The sequence below is a fragment of the Theropithecus gelada genome, chromosome 5, assembly GCF_003255815.1.
Source record: "Theropithecus gelada isolate Dixy chromosome 5, Tgel_1.0, whole genome shotgun sequence".
In the NCBI taxonomy this organism is placed as follows: domain Eukaryota; kingdom Metazoa; phylum Chordata; class Mammalia; order Primates; family Cercopithecidae; genus Theropithecus; species Theropithecus gelada.
The window spans coordinates 119,006,874-119,024,119 of record NC_037672.1 but is presented as its reverse complement, the minus strand read 5'-3'; the positions used below and the strand labels follow the sequence as shown (position 1 = coordinate 119,024,119).

Here is a 17,246-nt window from a genome sequence, read left to right as displayed (position 1 = left end):
GATGTACAAATAGTGCCCAGCTGCTTTACTCACAAAGTAATTCTAGTGATTTTTAAACCATAATCAAACCTTATCCTTTCAGTTCCAAGAGGCAAATATGTAATACTAGTAATTAAATAATTCTCATTACAAAGGCACAGTTGTTTTCAATAAAATCAATCTAGGTTGATGCTCAAATTTTTAAATTGCTAAATCTTGTCTGCATCTTTGAAAAGATAAATCCTGTAACTTGGGGATGGGTGAATCCCCTTAAGAGAAATGCATAAGGTGGAGGGTGTGGGGGCGAGTGGCACGTATCTGTAGTCCTAGCTACTTGGGAGGCGGAGGCGGAGGATTGCTTGAGCCTAAGAGTTCAGGGCTGCAGCTGTGATCTTGCCACTGCACTCTAGCTTGGGCCACAGAGACCCTGTCTCTAAAAAAATATTTAAATAAACAAAAATTTTAAAGAGAAAAAGATGAAACTAAGATCCTGCAAGATGATACTTGGCCTAAACCCTGTGCTTTTTTAAGGGGCTGAGGGTCAATGATTTTATTTAGTTAAAAGGATGCAATGACTTGGCAGGAGTGTTTTGGTCTCATTCTTGAAAAAATTAACTTCCCTTAGCCTTCAAGCCTAGTACTTTAATGCCAAGTACCTGCAAGCTTCAATGTCCAAGACTTTTAAGAGCAGAAGGTACGATGAGTTACATCTTTACTAGGGTCACAAGGAAGGCATGGGTATATGGAAATTTTTATTATTCCATCTGAATATCATGTTCTAGAGAACAGGAGCATTTGTTCTGAAGGGCTACCGGCTCCCTTCTGGGATCTAGCAGCCAGGGTTAGATCACAGGTGTCACTTTCAGGCAAGTAGTTAGCAACGATATCGCTAGCAACTGAGCCGGCCCCCTGCAGACAGAGGTTTGCAGTGGGTACTGTGTATTACAGAAAGGGCCCTGACATGTGAAAGGAAGGAATATGCCCTAATATTCTACAGTTGTTTTATCGTTGCTACTGATTAGGTCCATGGAGGGAAGCCCATCCCTGAGACGCATGACGGTGATGCGGGAGAAGGGCCGCCGCCAGGCTGTCAGGGGCCCGGCCTTCATGTTCAATGACCGGGGCACCAGCCTCACCGCCGAGGAGGAGCGCTTCCTCGACGCCGCCGAGTACGGCAACATCCCAGTGGTGCGCAAAATGCTGGAGGAGTCCAAGACGCTGAACGTCAACTGCGTGGACTACATGGGCCAGAACGCGCTGCAGCTGGCTGTGGGCAACGAGCACCTGGAGGTGACCGAGCTGCTGCTCAAGAAGGAGAACCTGGCGCGCATTGGCGACGCCCTGCTGCTCGCCATCAGCAAGGGCTACGTGCGCATCGTAGAGGCCATCCTCAACCACCCTGGCTTCGCCGCCAGCAAGCGCCTCACCCTCAGCCCCTGCGAGCAGGAGCTTCAGGACGACGACTTCTACGCTTACGACGAGGACGGCACGCGCTTCTCGCCGGACATCACCCCCATCATCCTGGCGGCGCACTGCCAGAAATACGAAGTGGTACACATGCTGCTGATGAAGGGCGCCAGGATCGAGCGGCCGCACGACTATTTCTGCAAGTGCGGGGACTGCATGGAGAAGCAGAGGCACGACTCCTTCAGCCACTCGCGCTCGAGGATCAACGCCTATAAGGGGCTGGCCAGCCCGGCGTACCTCTCGTTGTCCAGCGAAGACCCAGTGCTCACAGCCCTAGAGCTCAGCAACGAGCTGGCCAAGCTGGCCAACATAGAGAAGGAGTTCAAGGTAAGCTTTGCGCTCTACCCCGGCTGCTCTGCGTGCTCACCCACTTCCCCACTGCTGCCTGGCCCGCTCTGCCACCGTTCGTTCCACATTCGATTTTGCCCAGTGAATGTGAAATCACGAGGGACTGAGAGCATCATTCAGACCTCGTCTGATGTTTTCTTTCTCCCTCTCAATGATGGTGCTGTGACAAATTCGCTTTGGGGATCCAGTATTCTGGATCAGAGAGCTATAATTATGGTGCCGCTCTGGGTTCTGGGTAAGCATTAAATAAAACTCAAGATTTCTCCCCTTTTTGCTAAAAGGAGGGTTTTGGTGTGACTTTTTGTCTTCCAAATCCTTCCTCCTGTTTTGTAGTTAGTTGTATGGTAGCACATAAGTAGTAATAGTTTGTTTTATTTCCCCTGAGGGAGTGTACCGTTTCTGGAGTTCCTGCAATACTAGGTCTGTGTTGGACTGGACAGAGCAAGCTCCCATTCCATCTCCACGATAGTGTTAGTTTTGAATGCACTGTTCATTGGCCCAAGCATTTGTGTATCCCTTTAGAATCAAAAGTCAAAAGACCAATAAAAAATACTATTAAAGTCATTTCACTGAAATGACAAAATGCCTTTCCCTGAATTCCGCATATGTATATTCAGAATGGTGAGCCGCAGATGTCAGTTCAAGCTAGAAATATGAGGACAGCAAAGTGATTTGCTTTAAGGGATTTTTTTAATGAGTGAACTTTTTTCCTGGACATTATTTTCAGTCAAGCAGTATTATTTATTTTTATAAAAATTATACATTAACGACAGGTCATTTTTATTTTTTGATCAGTTGCTACCTCCTCCTATGCATTTTGATTGGTTCTGGCTACTAAATCTGGGTATTTCATAGTTCTGATCAATATCATTTAGACTGTTTTTGGCAGGTTCTTGTCTCCCATTTCCCATCTAAAAAGATGATTGTAGACATCAATTCCTTAAATTATTTTCTAGATGCTAAGTTAATCTTTTTAGTTGAGTGTTATGGTGTCAGATCACAGAAAAAGTGATTATTCTTTCACATCTGAATATAGTTTTTATAGTTAGTGAGATTTACACAAATGCAACTAGCAATATAATTCAGGTTACAGAAAATATACTTTGTCCCGGTGTTGCAAGAAAATGGTGGGAAAGTGGTCCCATCCCTTTTCCATACACACAAAATTCCCTGGATATCCATCAATGCTCATTTTGTCCCAGTGGAGATCTGGACTTACTATAATTTTGTTAATCCATTAAAATTTTTTTCTGATGTAAAAGCTACACACATTTATTGTAAAAAATTTCCAAAAAAGGTAAAATACAAAGAAGAAAGTAAATGTTACCTTATATCTAATCCCTTTGAGGAGATTCATTATGTGGTACTTGAAAAGATTTATTTACTTGGCCCCCAAATGATTTTTTTTTTTAGATAGAACTCAGAGCAAGTTGGAAACTCCAAATTCTGTTTAGAGACAGTAGAAAAGCACGTAGGTAAAGTACTTTTAAATATCACTTTGTTATTTTGAAACAGTAATTAAAACATAATTCTAAACGTATTTATTTGCCACTGTTTCAAATGCCACACAAACCTTGTTTTTACACATTTTTCTTGATATATACTGAAAGTCTGCAAGAGATTCTATAAAAGGGAATATTTTCTAAGATCGTGTTTTAATAATTTACTAAAGATGGTGATGTTTGCAATTCCACCCAGAGACGTCAGCTCAGTGCAACTATGGTAAGAGAATTTGTTATTCATAGTTTTACCCTGAAGCTGGCTAGATCCATATTGGTAATGCTTAGAATCTCTTTCATTGTAACTTAAAGAGTCACCTCTGATAACCTTTCAAGGGTGGGGAAATATCACAAATGAAGAGGCAAAAAGAGAGAAAACACAGTTGAATTCTAGAGAACATCTATAAAGCTGCCAAATATCTATAAGGATATGCAAAAATCATCTAAATCTCCCAGTTCTTTTTTCTAGATTATATGGAAAGTGCTTGTGTAGCAAGATAGCCCTCTCTGAGCCGAAATTAAGACAGTTCTTTAGAAATTATAGTCTCCGAGGACTTCACGTCTCTCTCCCCTAACTCAATGTGCCTTTTCTCTCTCATTTTTACCTGTCCTTGTTATTCCTTTCTTATCTGTCTTTATTTCACCTTTCTCCCCTCTTGTCCCATGTTCATGTCCATCTGTCAGGGCTTTAGACAGACAGAGAAAATAGTGCTTCCATAGCACTGACCCAGAGACTGAGCTCTGAAAAGGCAGTGAAAATGAAGCTCATTTCTGAGGCAAGCAGGTAACCTAATTTGCCCTATTCCATGGTGTTCGCTATATTCTTCCCATGGGGACTTTGAGCTCAAAGTGTTAGCCTTGAAATAAAAAAATAGTTCCCTAGTGAAAAAGAGGTGATTTTTTTCCTTTTAAAACACCTATATTTATTTTATCTTATCAATGGCCCATAATATCTAGTATCTTACCCCTGAAATTGCCATCATTTAGGTGCTTCAGAGAAGATTCTCAGCCACTCTGCAGTTTTCACATTTCTTTGAGAAATGCAGTAGGCATGGTGCTGAAAACATGTGAAGGTCAATACCCTAAGAGGTCAAACATTCTAGATTTAGATAAATTAGTGGAGGATAGCTCCGTGACAGGTTATTAAAGAAATATTTTGGATGTGCAAATGCCATTTGAAGCTATTCTGAGAAACAGAATATTGGAAGGATAGACTCTTGGTCTAATCCTCCAAAATGTCAGTGGCAAGGAAGCCAGTCATTTATTAAGCTGTGAGAACGCAAATTGAAATTTTCTAGTTCTGACTGAGTCATGATGCACCTTTTTTGTAAAAATAAGGAAGTGGGGAGAGGCGTTTGCTTCCCCGTGCCTCAGTTTTCCTCTCCTTAAAGTAAAAAAACAATTTCACCTTATATCACACTACAGCTGTAAGGAAGAAAAAAAAATGAATATAAAAAGCAAGATGACATTTTATAGCAGGAAAATACTCTAGGAATCATCTTTAATTTTGCAAAAGAGAAAGCAAAGGCTATAGGCAACATTTCATATGCTAAGCCTAGATTTGAGTGTCTTAAGTCCCAGTCGTAGGTATTGTATCTAATATAATGTACCTGGTAATATCGAAGCACTTCTTAGAACCTAATTTGTACCAAACATGTTCTAAGCATTTAATCCTCATAGTACCAATATTGGGTAGGATTGATTATTCATGTCAGAGACGTAAAGTGAATTCCACAATATCACACAGCCAGTAGGTGGTAAAGCAGTATTTGAGCCCAGGAAGTCTGGCTTCAGACTCTATGCTTTTAATCACTATGATAACTTGCCTCTTTTGTTATTAGGGAAAGGGCCTGACAGAACCAAGCCTGTTAAGAGTTGAATTTCAGTTTTCCTCTTCAGGACAAAAAAGGATTAGAATGATAATTAAACCACATACATTAAAAGGAGTGTGCAGAACCTGTAGATATATTGTAATGAAGACTGAACTTCATTATTCTTCCTCTGGCTTGAGCGGATCCTTAGGGTTTTAAGTTCTGCTCTATAGGGTGTGCAGTAGGTCCACCTGCTAACTGTGGAGGGCTGTGGTAATGGAAGAGTGATTTATTAAAGACCATTATGCAAAAGTAACTTAAAAGAAAATTATTAGAAAATGTAGACCAGAAAATGGTCTGATCTGTGAAGTAACATGGTGGAATTACCATTCAATGCGGCCTCATGTTGGAATTAAGAGTCGATGTGGACATGATTGCTTTTGCAGCTGAAGAGAGGCTGTTCTTAGCTGGAGTTCTCCATCTTTCCCAGCGAGCTCTGCATAGGTTTAAAAAAAGGTATCCAATTACTGTAACAAAAGAAATCACCATTATCTCCAGTTCTGATTATTTTCTGCACTCTGGCAACAGACTTCTTTAAGTGGGAAATGTTTAAATTGTTATAAAAACAAACAGTGCTGTCCTTGCAACATGTTTGATTATCAGTTTTTTGGATTATTTACTGATCTTTCAGTGGATGTGAAAAAAAGCTTTCTTTAAAACTAAACAGTTTATAGACTATAATTTTATAGGTAATGAGTTATTATTTAGGTATTACTGCAGATGTGGGTACTAAGTTTTCTTCAAAGCATGGAAAGTAGCCTCTTTCTATTTCTGATCAATGGAGAAATGACCACCCTATGTTGTACCAAATCTTACAGAACAGTCTGAACTGAAGAATAACATGAGGAAATTTCATCTAAAAAAATCGTATTAAAAGGGAAGCTTTATATGGAAACGGGCATGGATTTAATACTTCTTCTGGATGCTATAATAAAATATTTCATTAGTCTTTCAGGAATGGAAAGCAGATGGATATTTAACTGACACTCTGCACAGAAACCAGAGACTGAACATTTTATTAATTTTATCAGTTGCATGGTACCAACTTGAATGGAAACTAAAGATTGAAGTTTTATTCATTTTATCTGTTCCCTTATGAGGGGAAAAGGATTAACTGTAACTGTTCTTTATCTGAATTTCTGATATCTGAAATGGAAACTATTCTAATCTGTGTAGCCTTTAAACAGTCTCTCTTCTTCTTGTTTATTTTAGCTGATGACGTGGTTTTGCCCATCAAATCACATTAATTATTTAAAGGAAAAAAATTGGAATTCTTCACGTCTTTTTTTTAAGTATGATTTCTGGAAGCCCAGTAATTCTACTGTGCCAAATATTACTTAGTTATATAGACACTTAAGTGTCTCAGGACATGTTACAGTGGGGAATTCTGTTTTCCTCAAGTGTCCCACATTAGATTATTATCTGGTTAGCCTTCCTAATAGGCTAGAATTTTAGTGAAAGTCGTAAAAGTGGAACTAGGGTTTCCAAAAATGAGACACTTTCTCAGGAGATGGTCGTTGACACCTTCATTAGAACAAACGGACTAGAAACAAAGCTCCATTCAGAAGGCAACAAGGAATGCTACCAACTGACTTACTTATAGTAGTCCACGGCAGTATATAAATATGCAAATGAAATTAAAGATTCATGGATTATTTTTAGCAAGGTGTTAGTTCCAGTGGCCTGGAAATTTTTCTCTCAGGTACTGAATTCTGTAACCCTTGAGAATTCCATTACATACAATGATATATTTCTCTTCTTCTAGTTCTGCAGGGCACAATAATATGCCCTTCAGACAAACAAACAAACAGAAAACCCTCTGTATACAGGTGGGTATCCATCTACCTCTCTACAGTTGTTCTAAACCAGTTTTTCTCAAACATAACATGTATCAGAATCATCTGGAGGGTGTGTGAAAACACACACAGATTGCTGGGCCCTTCTTCGGTTTCTAAATCAGGACATGTGGGCTGGGGTCTGAGAATTTGCATGTCTAACACATACCCAGGTGCTGCTGATGCTGCTGTTCTGAGGACTACACTTTGAGAAGCAATGTCTCCAGTAAGGCAAGGGATAATGAACTGGACAAGTTATTTTTCACTGTCAACCTAAATAACAGAGAGCGAGGTTCTCTAAAAGAAAATGAGGCCGAGTGCAGTGACTCACGCCTGTAATCCCAGCACTTTGGGAGGCCCAGCTGGGCAGATCATTTGAGGTCAGGAGTTCAAGACCAGCCTGACCAATATGGTGAAACCCCATCTCTACTGAAAATACAAAAAATAGCTGGGTATGGTGTCACCTGCCTGTAATCCCAGCTACTTGAGAGGTTGAGGCAGGAGAATTGCTTGAACCTGGGAGGCGGAGGTTGCAGTGAGCCAAGATTGTGCCACTGCGCTCCAGCCTGGTGACAGAGCAAGACTCCATCTCAAAAAAAAAAAAAAAAAATAGAAAATCATATTTATCTGGGAATGTAATATTGCAGTGGAAATACAAGTGACTTGGTAAACTCTGTGTGTATTCAGGGAGGTAAAGAAAGACAAGTTTTTTAAAAGAAAAGTGAGGAGGGCTACACTCCAGGAACAATAACAAAGGCAGAGCTAGTCCAAAGTTGTACAGGCAGTTGCTGGGCAGACGTCCTCACAGAGGTATTTTTTGTGTAAGGTTGCGATGGCCTTTATGCAAGGTTATGGTTTTTGCACTCTCTTGTGATAGTTTTGTGTGTGAGAACCCTCCCTTCATGGCTTTCTCTGACCCTATTAGTCAGGGTTTTTTGTTTTGTGTTTTTTTTTAACACAGTTGACTTAGTTTTGACAACTTTCATATCACATATAGTTGATCTTCTACATCAAATTGCCATTTTAGAAAAATGGCCATTATAGAAAAATTTCCAATGTAGAAATGGTCTTGTTTTGACTTTACAAGAACTATTGTTTGTACAAAAGAGAGAAAACTCTTTGATCCTTTGGTCTTTCAGCATACAATTTTTTGAGTAAATGCTTTTTAAAATTTTTAATTGACAAATAATTATTGTATATATTTATGGGGTACCATGGGATGCTTCGATAGATGTATACAATGTGAAATGATTAAATCAAGCTAATTAACATATCTATCACCTCACATTACTTTTTGTGATAGTGAGATATTTGAAATTTACTCATCAATTTTGAAGTATATAATATAGTATTAAAGCTATAGTCACTGTGCTGTACAGATAGATCTCAAAAACTTACTTCTCCTGTCTAAATGAAACTTTGTTCACTCTGACCAATATCTCCTCATGTCATCTCTACTTTACCCTACCTCTTACTCCCACCCCCTGCCTCTGGTAGCCACTTTTCTATTGTCTGAGTTTGACTTTTTTAGATTCCACATATAAGTGAGGTTATTATCAAGCCATTTTCAGAACTATCTCGGATGGTTGGGCTGTTTGCAGGAGAAGGAAACCTGGCTAAGGGGTTGGGTGGGTGCAAATCCAGCCTGTATTCAGTTCAACAAGCCTTGCATCCAGGTAGGCTGCAGCTTTCTACCCCCAAAAGAAGCGATACCTTTTTCTAATTCACCCAAACACTTTCCATTGAATGAAAGCAAATTATTTGTGTTAAAACACTAAATCTCTTGTTCTTAGAATGACTATCGGAAGCTCTCCATGCAGTGCAAAGACTTTGTAGTGGGTGTGCTGGATCTCTGCCGAGACTCAGAAGAGGTAGAAGCCATTCTGAATGGAGATCTGGAATCAGCAGAACCTCTGGAGGTACACAGGCACAAAGCTTCATTAAGTCGTGTCAAACTTGCCATTAAGTATGAAGTCAAAAAGGTGAGTGGGCCTACTTTCATCTAGTTTCATATTAGAATAAACATGTAATACAAACTATGCCATAATCCTAGGAAAATTATTAAAATAATAAGACTAGATGCTAGTAGGCTGGGCAACATAGTTAGACCATGTCTACAAAAAATAAACAAAATTAGCTGGGCATGATGGCATGTGCCTGTAATCCCAGCACTTTGGGAGGCCAAAGCAGGAGGATCACTTGAGGCCAGGTGTTCAAGACCAGCTGGGCAACTTAGCGAGACCCTGTCTCTACTAAAAATTTAAAAATTAGCCAGACATGGTGGCACGTGCCTGTAGTTCCAGCTACTTGGGAGGCTGAGGCGGGAGGATCACTTGAGCCCAGGAGATTTGAAGCTGCAGTGAGCAATGATAGCACCACTGCACTCCAGCCTGGGCAACAGAGCAAGCAAGTCCTTGTCTCAAAACATAAAATAAAAAATAGATGCTATTGATAAAAGATTCTTTTGTGGGGGGTAATGTTGCAAGTTAAATGTGTAGCTTCTGATACTTTCTACTTTTTACCCATGGTGGGACCTTGAATAAGTCATAAATTTGTAAATTTCAGTTCCCTCATGTACAAGGAGGATAATATCTCTTATCTCTCTCAGGGTTTTGGTGGAATTTAAATGGGTTATGATATGCAAAAGCACTCTGTAAACTGTTAATTATAATACAATTAATAATGCTGTTACTCGTATATGTTTTTGTAAGTCACTTTTACATTCTTATGTGAATCCTTGTAGCAAGTCTGTTATTATTCATTTTATCTACAAAATACATCAGTAGATGATGGGGTTTCTATTCTACAAGAAAACTGAGAATTGCTAAGCTTCAATGATGTGTCTAAGGTCACACAGCTTTGGAGTTGGTCATGCAGGTGCCAGAAATAAAAATTATGATTTTTTACTCTGGTTACTGCAGAAAAACTGTTATGTGTTTCTATTTGCCAACTTGTATGGGGCTTTTAAATAATTCATAAAAATTGTAGTTGTAATGTTTCACAATAATCAGTATCTCAGTTATCCAGAGTCTACTACTTTATACATGTTATGTAACAGATATTTTGTACTTTAAGAGAAACTGATAAATCACAAAGAAATAATCTGTTATCAGCTCTGGTTTTATGAAGTTGATCAATTTACAAAGAGACAAGTGTTCTGTCTTTTCTGCAGTGTGACATGGTGCTTAAGAGGACAGACACTAGAGCCAACCTGTAAGGATTCAGGTCCCGACACCACCATGTGCTCCTGTGTGAGTGACCATGGGCAAGTCACCTAACCATCCAGGCCTCCATCTGCTCACTAGTAAAGTGAAGACAATAGTTGTACCTACTTATTCATTTAAGGATTGCATGAGATAATGCATGTAAAGTAATTAGCACACAGTAGTACATGGTGATTGCTCAATAAGTATTAGCTATTAATAATAACATTTCTACATTATGAAAATTCATACCCAGAGTGATGACTCTTAAGCTAGTTAATCCTCAGTCATCAAAGACAGATTTCATGCCCCTTGTACTGAATCAAGTCCTTAGTAAGAGGAATTTATTTAAGCAGGAAGGAATTTAGTGAGTGATATTGAGGAAGCTCACAGAATCCTAAGAAGAGGTACAGGAACAAGCTTATCTAAGCTGTGCTTCCAAAAGCCTCACCCAGAACCAGGCACAGCGCTGACCTGCTAAGGGAGTTTCTGTGGCCCAAATGAAACAATTCTGTCTCTGCTGCTCCCATATCAGCACAGAGAGGATGCTCTGAATCCTGCCTGTTTTCATATGGCTCTTTCCACTGGTCAAAATGCCTCTGATCAGTGGACCTAAGCCAATGTTTGCACCCTAGCAGCAAGTGAGGATGGGGAAATCTCTCTCACTCTGTCTCTGTCTCTTTCTCCTCTTTCTCTCTCCCCTCCTGTCTGTCTTTCTCTCTTCTGACACACATACTTCTGCTACCACAATGTAGAAAACTTATACACATAGTATTTGCAAGATTTTGGTCAACCATTAATGGCAGATCTCTCCTCTATTTCATAAGACAGTCAAATGTGAAGATTTTCAGTAAAGATGGAAATAAAACCACTTTTCAAAGAAAGTATGTTACAAGATAATTAAATTGGCTAAATTGCCCTCCTCTCAGAGCGTTCTTGCTAGTTGAGGTTTAGTTATTAATATATTGAGGGAAAAGGATAATTTTGAGCAAGATTGATAGTAAACTGTTTTCCAGAAAACTCTGTGGACATATATTCACACATCCTGCAATATGTATCTCTTTTCTTTGACACCTGAGAGAATTGATTTCAGTTGTCACTGGTTTTTTATCATTGCTTTGAAAGTGTTATATGAGCAGAGACAGCTCATCTACACTTGTGCTTCTGTCAACTAAACTGCCTTGCAGAGTTTCTTTCTTCCTGCATGTTAACTTTAAATAAATTGGCATGTAGGTTACAGTGTATGAGGTGTCGTTAATAATAAATTGATACCAGTCAACCATCAGGTAACCAAAAAAAATATTTAGAACTGTAAGGAGATTCAGGACTTTGCAAACCTTCCTGGTTTTGTTTGTTTTATGCTATAAAAGGAGTATTAATTAGAGTAAAGTCTTTGATTTGGAATCCTCACTCAATAAATGTATGTAAAAATTATATTCTAGAATAATCAATGTACGTAAGAATTCTGTTCTAGAATAATAAATGTGTATAAGAATTATATTCCAGAGTACTTGCAAAGCCCCAATTCCTCCTTTCTTTCTTCCTTTCAAAGGCTTCCTTCATTTTCAGTCAACACTCACCCGTCTTCACTCTCACAAGGAGGAAAAATATCACCCTACCCACTCCTGCTGCTTCCTTTTCCCACCATATCATTTCTAGTCTCCAAGCAAAACCACATCTTGGGTTATAATGATGCATAAACCCTGCCCACTCTGGCACAGAGGTAGTCTATGGCCATATGCAAGTCATTGGGATTTCAAAGTAACTTTATATGGACTCCCCTACCCCCTGATAACATAATAAACTCATATTTATTCAAATCAACCCATAATTCCACCAAGGAAACCATTCCTATCTAATGGTAAGCCATATTGGCCGCATATGAGACTCAGGAAGTCTTTCTTCTACCGACTGCCCAAGACCTACTCCCAGCTTCGGTTCCGAGTCTGTTGTCTTCTAACTGGGCTCAAGATTCCCAGAGCTCTGGTCTTTCCTAGAAATCAAAGCATGAGTTCAACCCAGGCCTTACAGAACTCAATGATACTTAATCCAGTAAATGAATATATAAAACACCAGAATAGAAACTATCTGACCATGAATTTAATGTTTATGTCAGAAAGGACTTTCTAATATAAAAGCAAAGGAATCTCAAAGCAAAAATACAAATAATCTGGTCACATATAATTTAAAACCTCTGTATGACATCAGAAAGATTATAAACAAAAGAGTGAAGGGCAAACTGGGAAAATTTTTTTTTTATTATAACTCACAAAAGATTGATCTTCTTAATATCCCAAGAACTCAAACAAATTTGTAAGGAAAACATCCAGAGCCCTGTAGAAAAATTAGCACAAGGTTTGAATAGGCATGTCACAGAAGAGAAAATTCAAATGACTAACATCCATATTTAAAATTTTCAGACCTTCTAGTGATAAACGTATGCTAATGTACAAATACCATTTTCCTTGTCTCAAACTAACAAAGAATAAAAATTTATAATTCTCAGTGCTGATAGTAAAACAGCAACCATCTGCCTGCATCTTTACTAATAGGGAATGGATTTTGGAGATTATTCATCCTAAAATCTTTTTTTTTTTTTTTTTGAGATGGGGTCTCACTGTCACCCACACTTGAGTGTAGTGGTGAGATCTCGGCTCACTGCAACCTCCGCCCCCCAGGTTCAAGTAATTTTCCTGCCTCAGCCTCCCGAGTAGCTGGGATTACAGGTGCCCATCACCATGCCTGGCTAATTTTTGTATTTTTAGTAGAGATGGGGTTTTACCATGTTGGCCAGGCTGGTCTTAAAATCCTGACCTCAAGTGATCCGCTCACCTCAGCCTCTCAGAGTGCTAGGATTACAGGTGTGAGCCACTGCGTCCAGCCTAAAATCATTTTTAAGGGATCTCTAAGGTAAATTATAAAGCTGGAAGGATAGTAAACGCTATTGCTATTTATAGAAATACCTATATTATTCTTTGAAAAGAGAATGGAATAGACTGGAAGATGAAATTTGATTTTCTGAAAATGGGTACAGGAAAATTAATTTTTAGGCAAAAACACTAATTTTGTTTAATTAGAATAATGGACTGTTTGCCCCTTCCAAAAAGTCTTGAGTTCTAATTCTGACTCTACCTCTATCCTGCTCTGTGATGTGCAGCTGAACATTAATCCACTCCTCACCATAGAAATAACCAAAGTTCTACCTGCTTCACCATGAGCTATGTCTATTGTGAGAAAGTTTTTGACAAAAGATACTAAAGCTTGGTAGACCACTGAATCTGGAAAACTGGGCTCTCAGAAAGAGAAGGAGAACATTTCCTGAGTTCTTCCTTTCTGTTCTATTAATATTTCCTCCATAGTAGGATTAGATTTAAATGTAGAAAAGCCATCCTAAAAAGAAACATGCAGCAGTATAAACAGGATAAAAGCATCCATCGTGTATCCACTTTCTGTGCAAAAAGTATACAGGGGAAGCCCAGAATTAAGGAAATGCTAAGAGAGAGTTGTAAATATGCCACTGAGACTTTGGAATGGGTGTGCTGGCTGGCACAGTCCTGTGTCCTATACTGCGTGGCCTCTTGTCCTGGTCTTCCCCAGGCACCAAGAGATAACAGAGCATTTTGCACTCAGCAAGTTTGAAAATCCAGAAAACCTTTGCAGTATAAGTTTTGGGTTTATATTTCACAATTCACTGAGTTTTAAAAAGAAGTTGAATTGCCTAGTTTTTATTTACAAGAATATTTTCCTTTAAATTGTATGAATTGTGGCTCTAACAGTATCATTAAAAACAAATCCAGAGTTCCTACCATGTTTTTACACAACAGTATTCCCATGAAGACAGTTCTTGTGAAGACTGATTTGATGCAAAACAGTGTAACATTAATTAATTTTTAAATTTGATTGTTTTCCCTAACCTGCCCTGCTCAGTGGTTCAGTTTATAATCTATTAGTCATTTGGCAAGAAAAAAACATTTCATTTGTTCTCAATGCTGATTTTCCAATTGAAAGATTGAGATTTTCTTGTGTCAAGCATTCTCTCTTTAAATCAGAAAACTCAACATAAGGGTATTATTTTTGTGATAACTTCAATTTGCTGGTCCACTGAAGTTAGAAAACAGCATACAAATGTTATCCAGTTGGGTGTAACTGGTGTAGTGGCATAAGATTTTTCAGGAGGTAAAACACTTTTCAGGTATAAAGGTCACTGCCCTATTTCGAAGTCATTGAAAAGACCAAAACTCATCTCCTAAAGGGATTAGCTTTTTTGCCTTCGCTTGCTATATTATTGTACTGACTTTACTTTCTTTTTTGAAATGCTCCTTGTGTACTCGCATTAGGATTTTAAATCATTGGAGGAAAATCTGTTTGTGTGGATTAAATGAAATCAACAGAATCCATGAAGTGATGTATAATTATCTCAAAAAAAAAAAAAAGAGTAGAATTAGTAGCATAGTAGATAGACCTGTTAAGCTGAATTTTAAAGTGTAACAGGCAAAATGCAAAGACCACAATTTTGGTTACTACTTAATGTAGAGTAAGGGTTTGCACTGTTGTACAGGTTACATCAAGTCAAAGACTGACCATCACATATATGCCATATGGAAAGGATTGAGGCCATCAAGTCTTTGAAGCTGTGCAATCTTTATAAATATGTAATTAATGCCATAAAGCACATCTTCAAATTTAAAAATTAGTCCAAGGACAAGGAGTAGGAAAGGGAGATATACTATATAACATTAATATTTCTGTCCTTAAGAGTTTAAAACCTAAGAACGACCAGTGCCTTAGTCCACTTGTGTTGTTTTAATAGAATGCCTGAGATGGAGAGACTTATACGAACAAAACTTTCTTGTCTCATGGTTCTGGAGGCTGGGAAGTCCAAGATCAAGGCAACAGTGGGTTTGGTAGGGTTTGGTAGTCTGGTGAGGGCTGCATCCTCTAGAGGGGAGGAACACTATGTCCTCACATGGTAGAAGAGTAGAAGAGCAAGCTAGTTGAATGCTGCATAAAACCTTTTTTATAAGTGTCTTAATACCATTGACAAAGGAGCAGCCCTCATGGCCTAATCACCTCTTGAAGGCTCCACCTGTTAACTCTACCACATTGACAAGCACCTGAATTTTGGAGGAGACACATTCAAATGATAGCTAACCAGATACTCACAAAAGGGAAATTTGTCCATCAATTCCATATAGACACATGTCTACCTGTCTCCTAACTTCATGGGAATTTTGTTTCCTACAGAAACTCTTGGTCTAAAAACTGCATTGTTGATATCCTAAGTGGTAATCTGATTTGATGACATTATATATTCCACCTGTAGTTTACCCTGAATGAACCATTACCTGTCCCAAGCTTAGCCTGGCTGCAGTCACCAGGGATGCCTTTTATTTATATCTGTCTAACTCCCCTCAAATGCAGATCCTTCAAATGTCAAGATGATTGTACCAACATTCAAATTAAGACTATTTTAAATTCTGATTAGGCATCTTGACAAGCATATGAGTTGAAGCCTCAGTTATAATAGCTTATTTTGTGTCTATTCAAAGCTTACTGTGTACCCTAGAACAATGACCTCTTATCACTTAATTCAACTCTGATGCTTCCATTTTTATCTTCTTGTACCAATATACTTGCCCAATATACTTGCCCAATATACTGCCTGGATCTGGATCATACTGCCCCTGCCTGGATCATAGGAGGGGCTTAAGACATTTTGATGAGTGAATAAATAATGAATGAATAAAGGACATTAGGGACCATAGAGGGAGAGGTGAAGCAGGAAGGAAATGATCTAAATACAGTACAGGGGCAGAAGTGGAAGTTTGGAGAAGTTCTCAACAAGAATCCTAGGAAGTTGTCACATATACCCAGGAAGCCTCAACTTTGATTATATTCATGAGTTCAAATAATGATTGCATTGGTCTGTGAAATGCTGTTTTCAAAATTACAACCTTGGAAAAGTGACAAAATCTTGGGTTTGGAGAGAAGATCTAATATATCCTTAGCAACTAGCAGCTACTGAAAATCAGGACCTGGGATTTTGAAAACTGAATGGAAAGGAACTCGCATGATAAAATATGCTTCTTAGTTCAGGCTGCTGTAACTAAGTACCATAGGCTAGGTGGTTTATAAACAACAGAAATTTATTTCTCGGCCAGGTGCAGTGGCTCATGCCTGTAATCCCAGCACTTTGAGAGGCTAAGGCGGGCGGATCACATGAGGTTGAGAGTTCGAGACCAGCCTGACTGCCATGGAGAAACCCTGTCTCTACTAAAAATACAAAAAATTAGCCAGGCATGGTTGCACATACCTGTAATCTCAGCTACTCGGGAGGCTGAGGTAGGAGAATCGCTTGAACCTGGGAGGCGGAGGTTGCGGTGAGACAAGATTGTGCCATTGCACTCCAGCCCTGGGCAACAAGAGCGAAACTCCATCTAAAAAAAAAAAAAAATATATATATATATATATATATATATATATATATTTCTTACAGTTCTGGAGGCTGGAAATCCAAAATCAGGATGCCAGCATGGTGAAGATCTGGTGAGGGCTCTCCTCTGGGTTGCAGACTGCTGACTTCTCATAGTATCCTCACATGGTGGAAAGAGAGCAAGCTCTCCCACCTCTTCCCGTCAGGGCACCAATCCCATTCATGAAGGCTCCTCCCTCATGATCTAATTACCTCCCGAAAGCCTAGCTTTCTAATACCCATCACACTGAGGCTTAGAATTTCAACATTATAACTCAGTTAATTATCTCAAATCTAATGTTCGTAAATTTATTCTCACCACCTCTGTCCGTGGGTCGTTGAGTTCCCCTGTATGGTGGTGCAGAGGCAGCTGCCAGTGCAGCCATCAGTGGACTTCTCCACTGGGTGCACTCTGGGGGCAAAAGCAGGGATTTGGGGGAAATTGCACCTCCATCACCTGTCCTGGGAGATGAGACTTTCTTTTTTAATCAAAATTGTTCATGGGAAACTATGCACCAGTCAGTGGAAACCTGTGCGTTTCCTTGTAGGTGGGCTTTGATAAAGAGCCAAAT

At 39.1% G+C, this 17,246-nt stretch overlaps 1 protein-coding gene across 2 annotated transcripts in view; it reads left to right on the top strand.

Annotated features, from left to right (window-relative positions):
* Positions 1-17,246, top strand: part of TRPC3 (transient receptor potential cation channel subfamily C member 3) — a 72,335-nt gene that overhangs the window by 18,021 nt on the left and 37,068 nt on the right. The window contains exons 2-3 of one of the 2 annotated variants that reach the window (XM_025385932.1): positions 1,002-1,773; positions 8,793-8,981. In XM_025385932.1, the coding sequence (XP_025241717.1) occupies positions 1,002-1,773; positions 8,793-8,981 (961 nt within the window). The remainder of the gene's footprint in view (positions 1-1,001; positions 1,774-8,792; positions 8,982-17,246) is intronic. The other variant, XM_025385933.1, reaches the window with a different exon arrangement.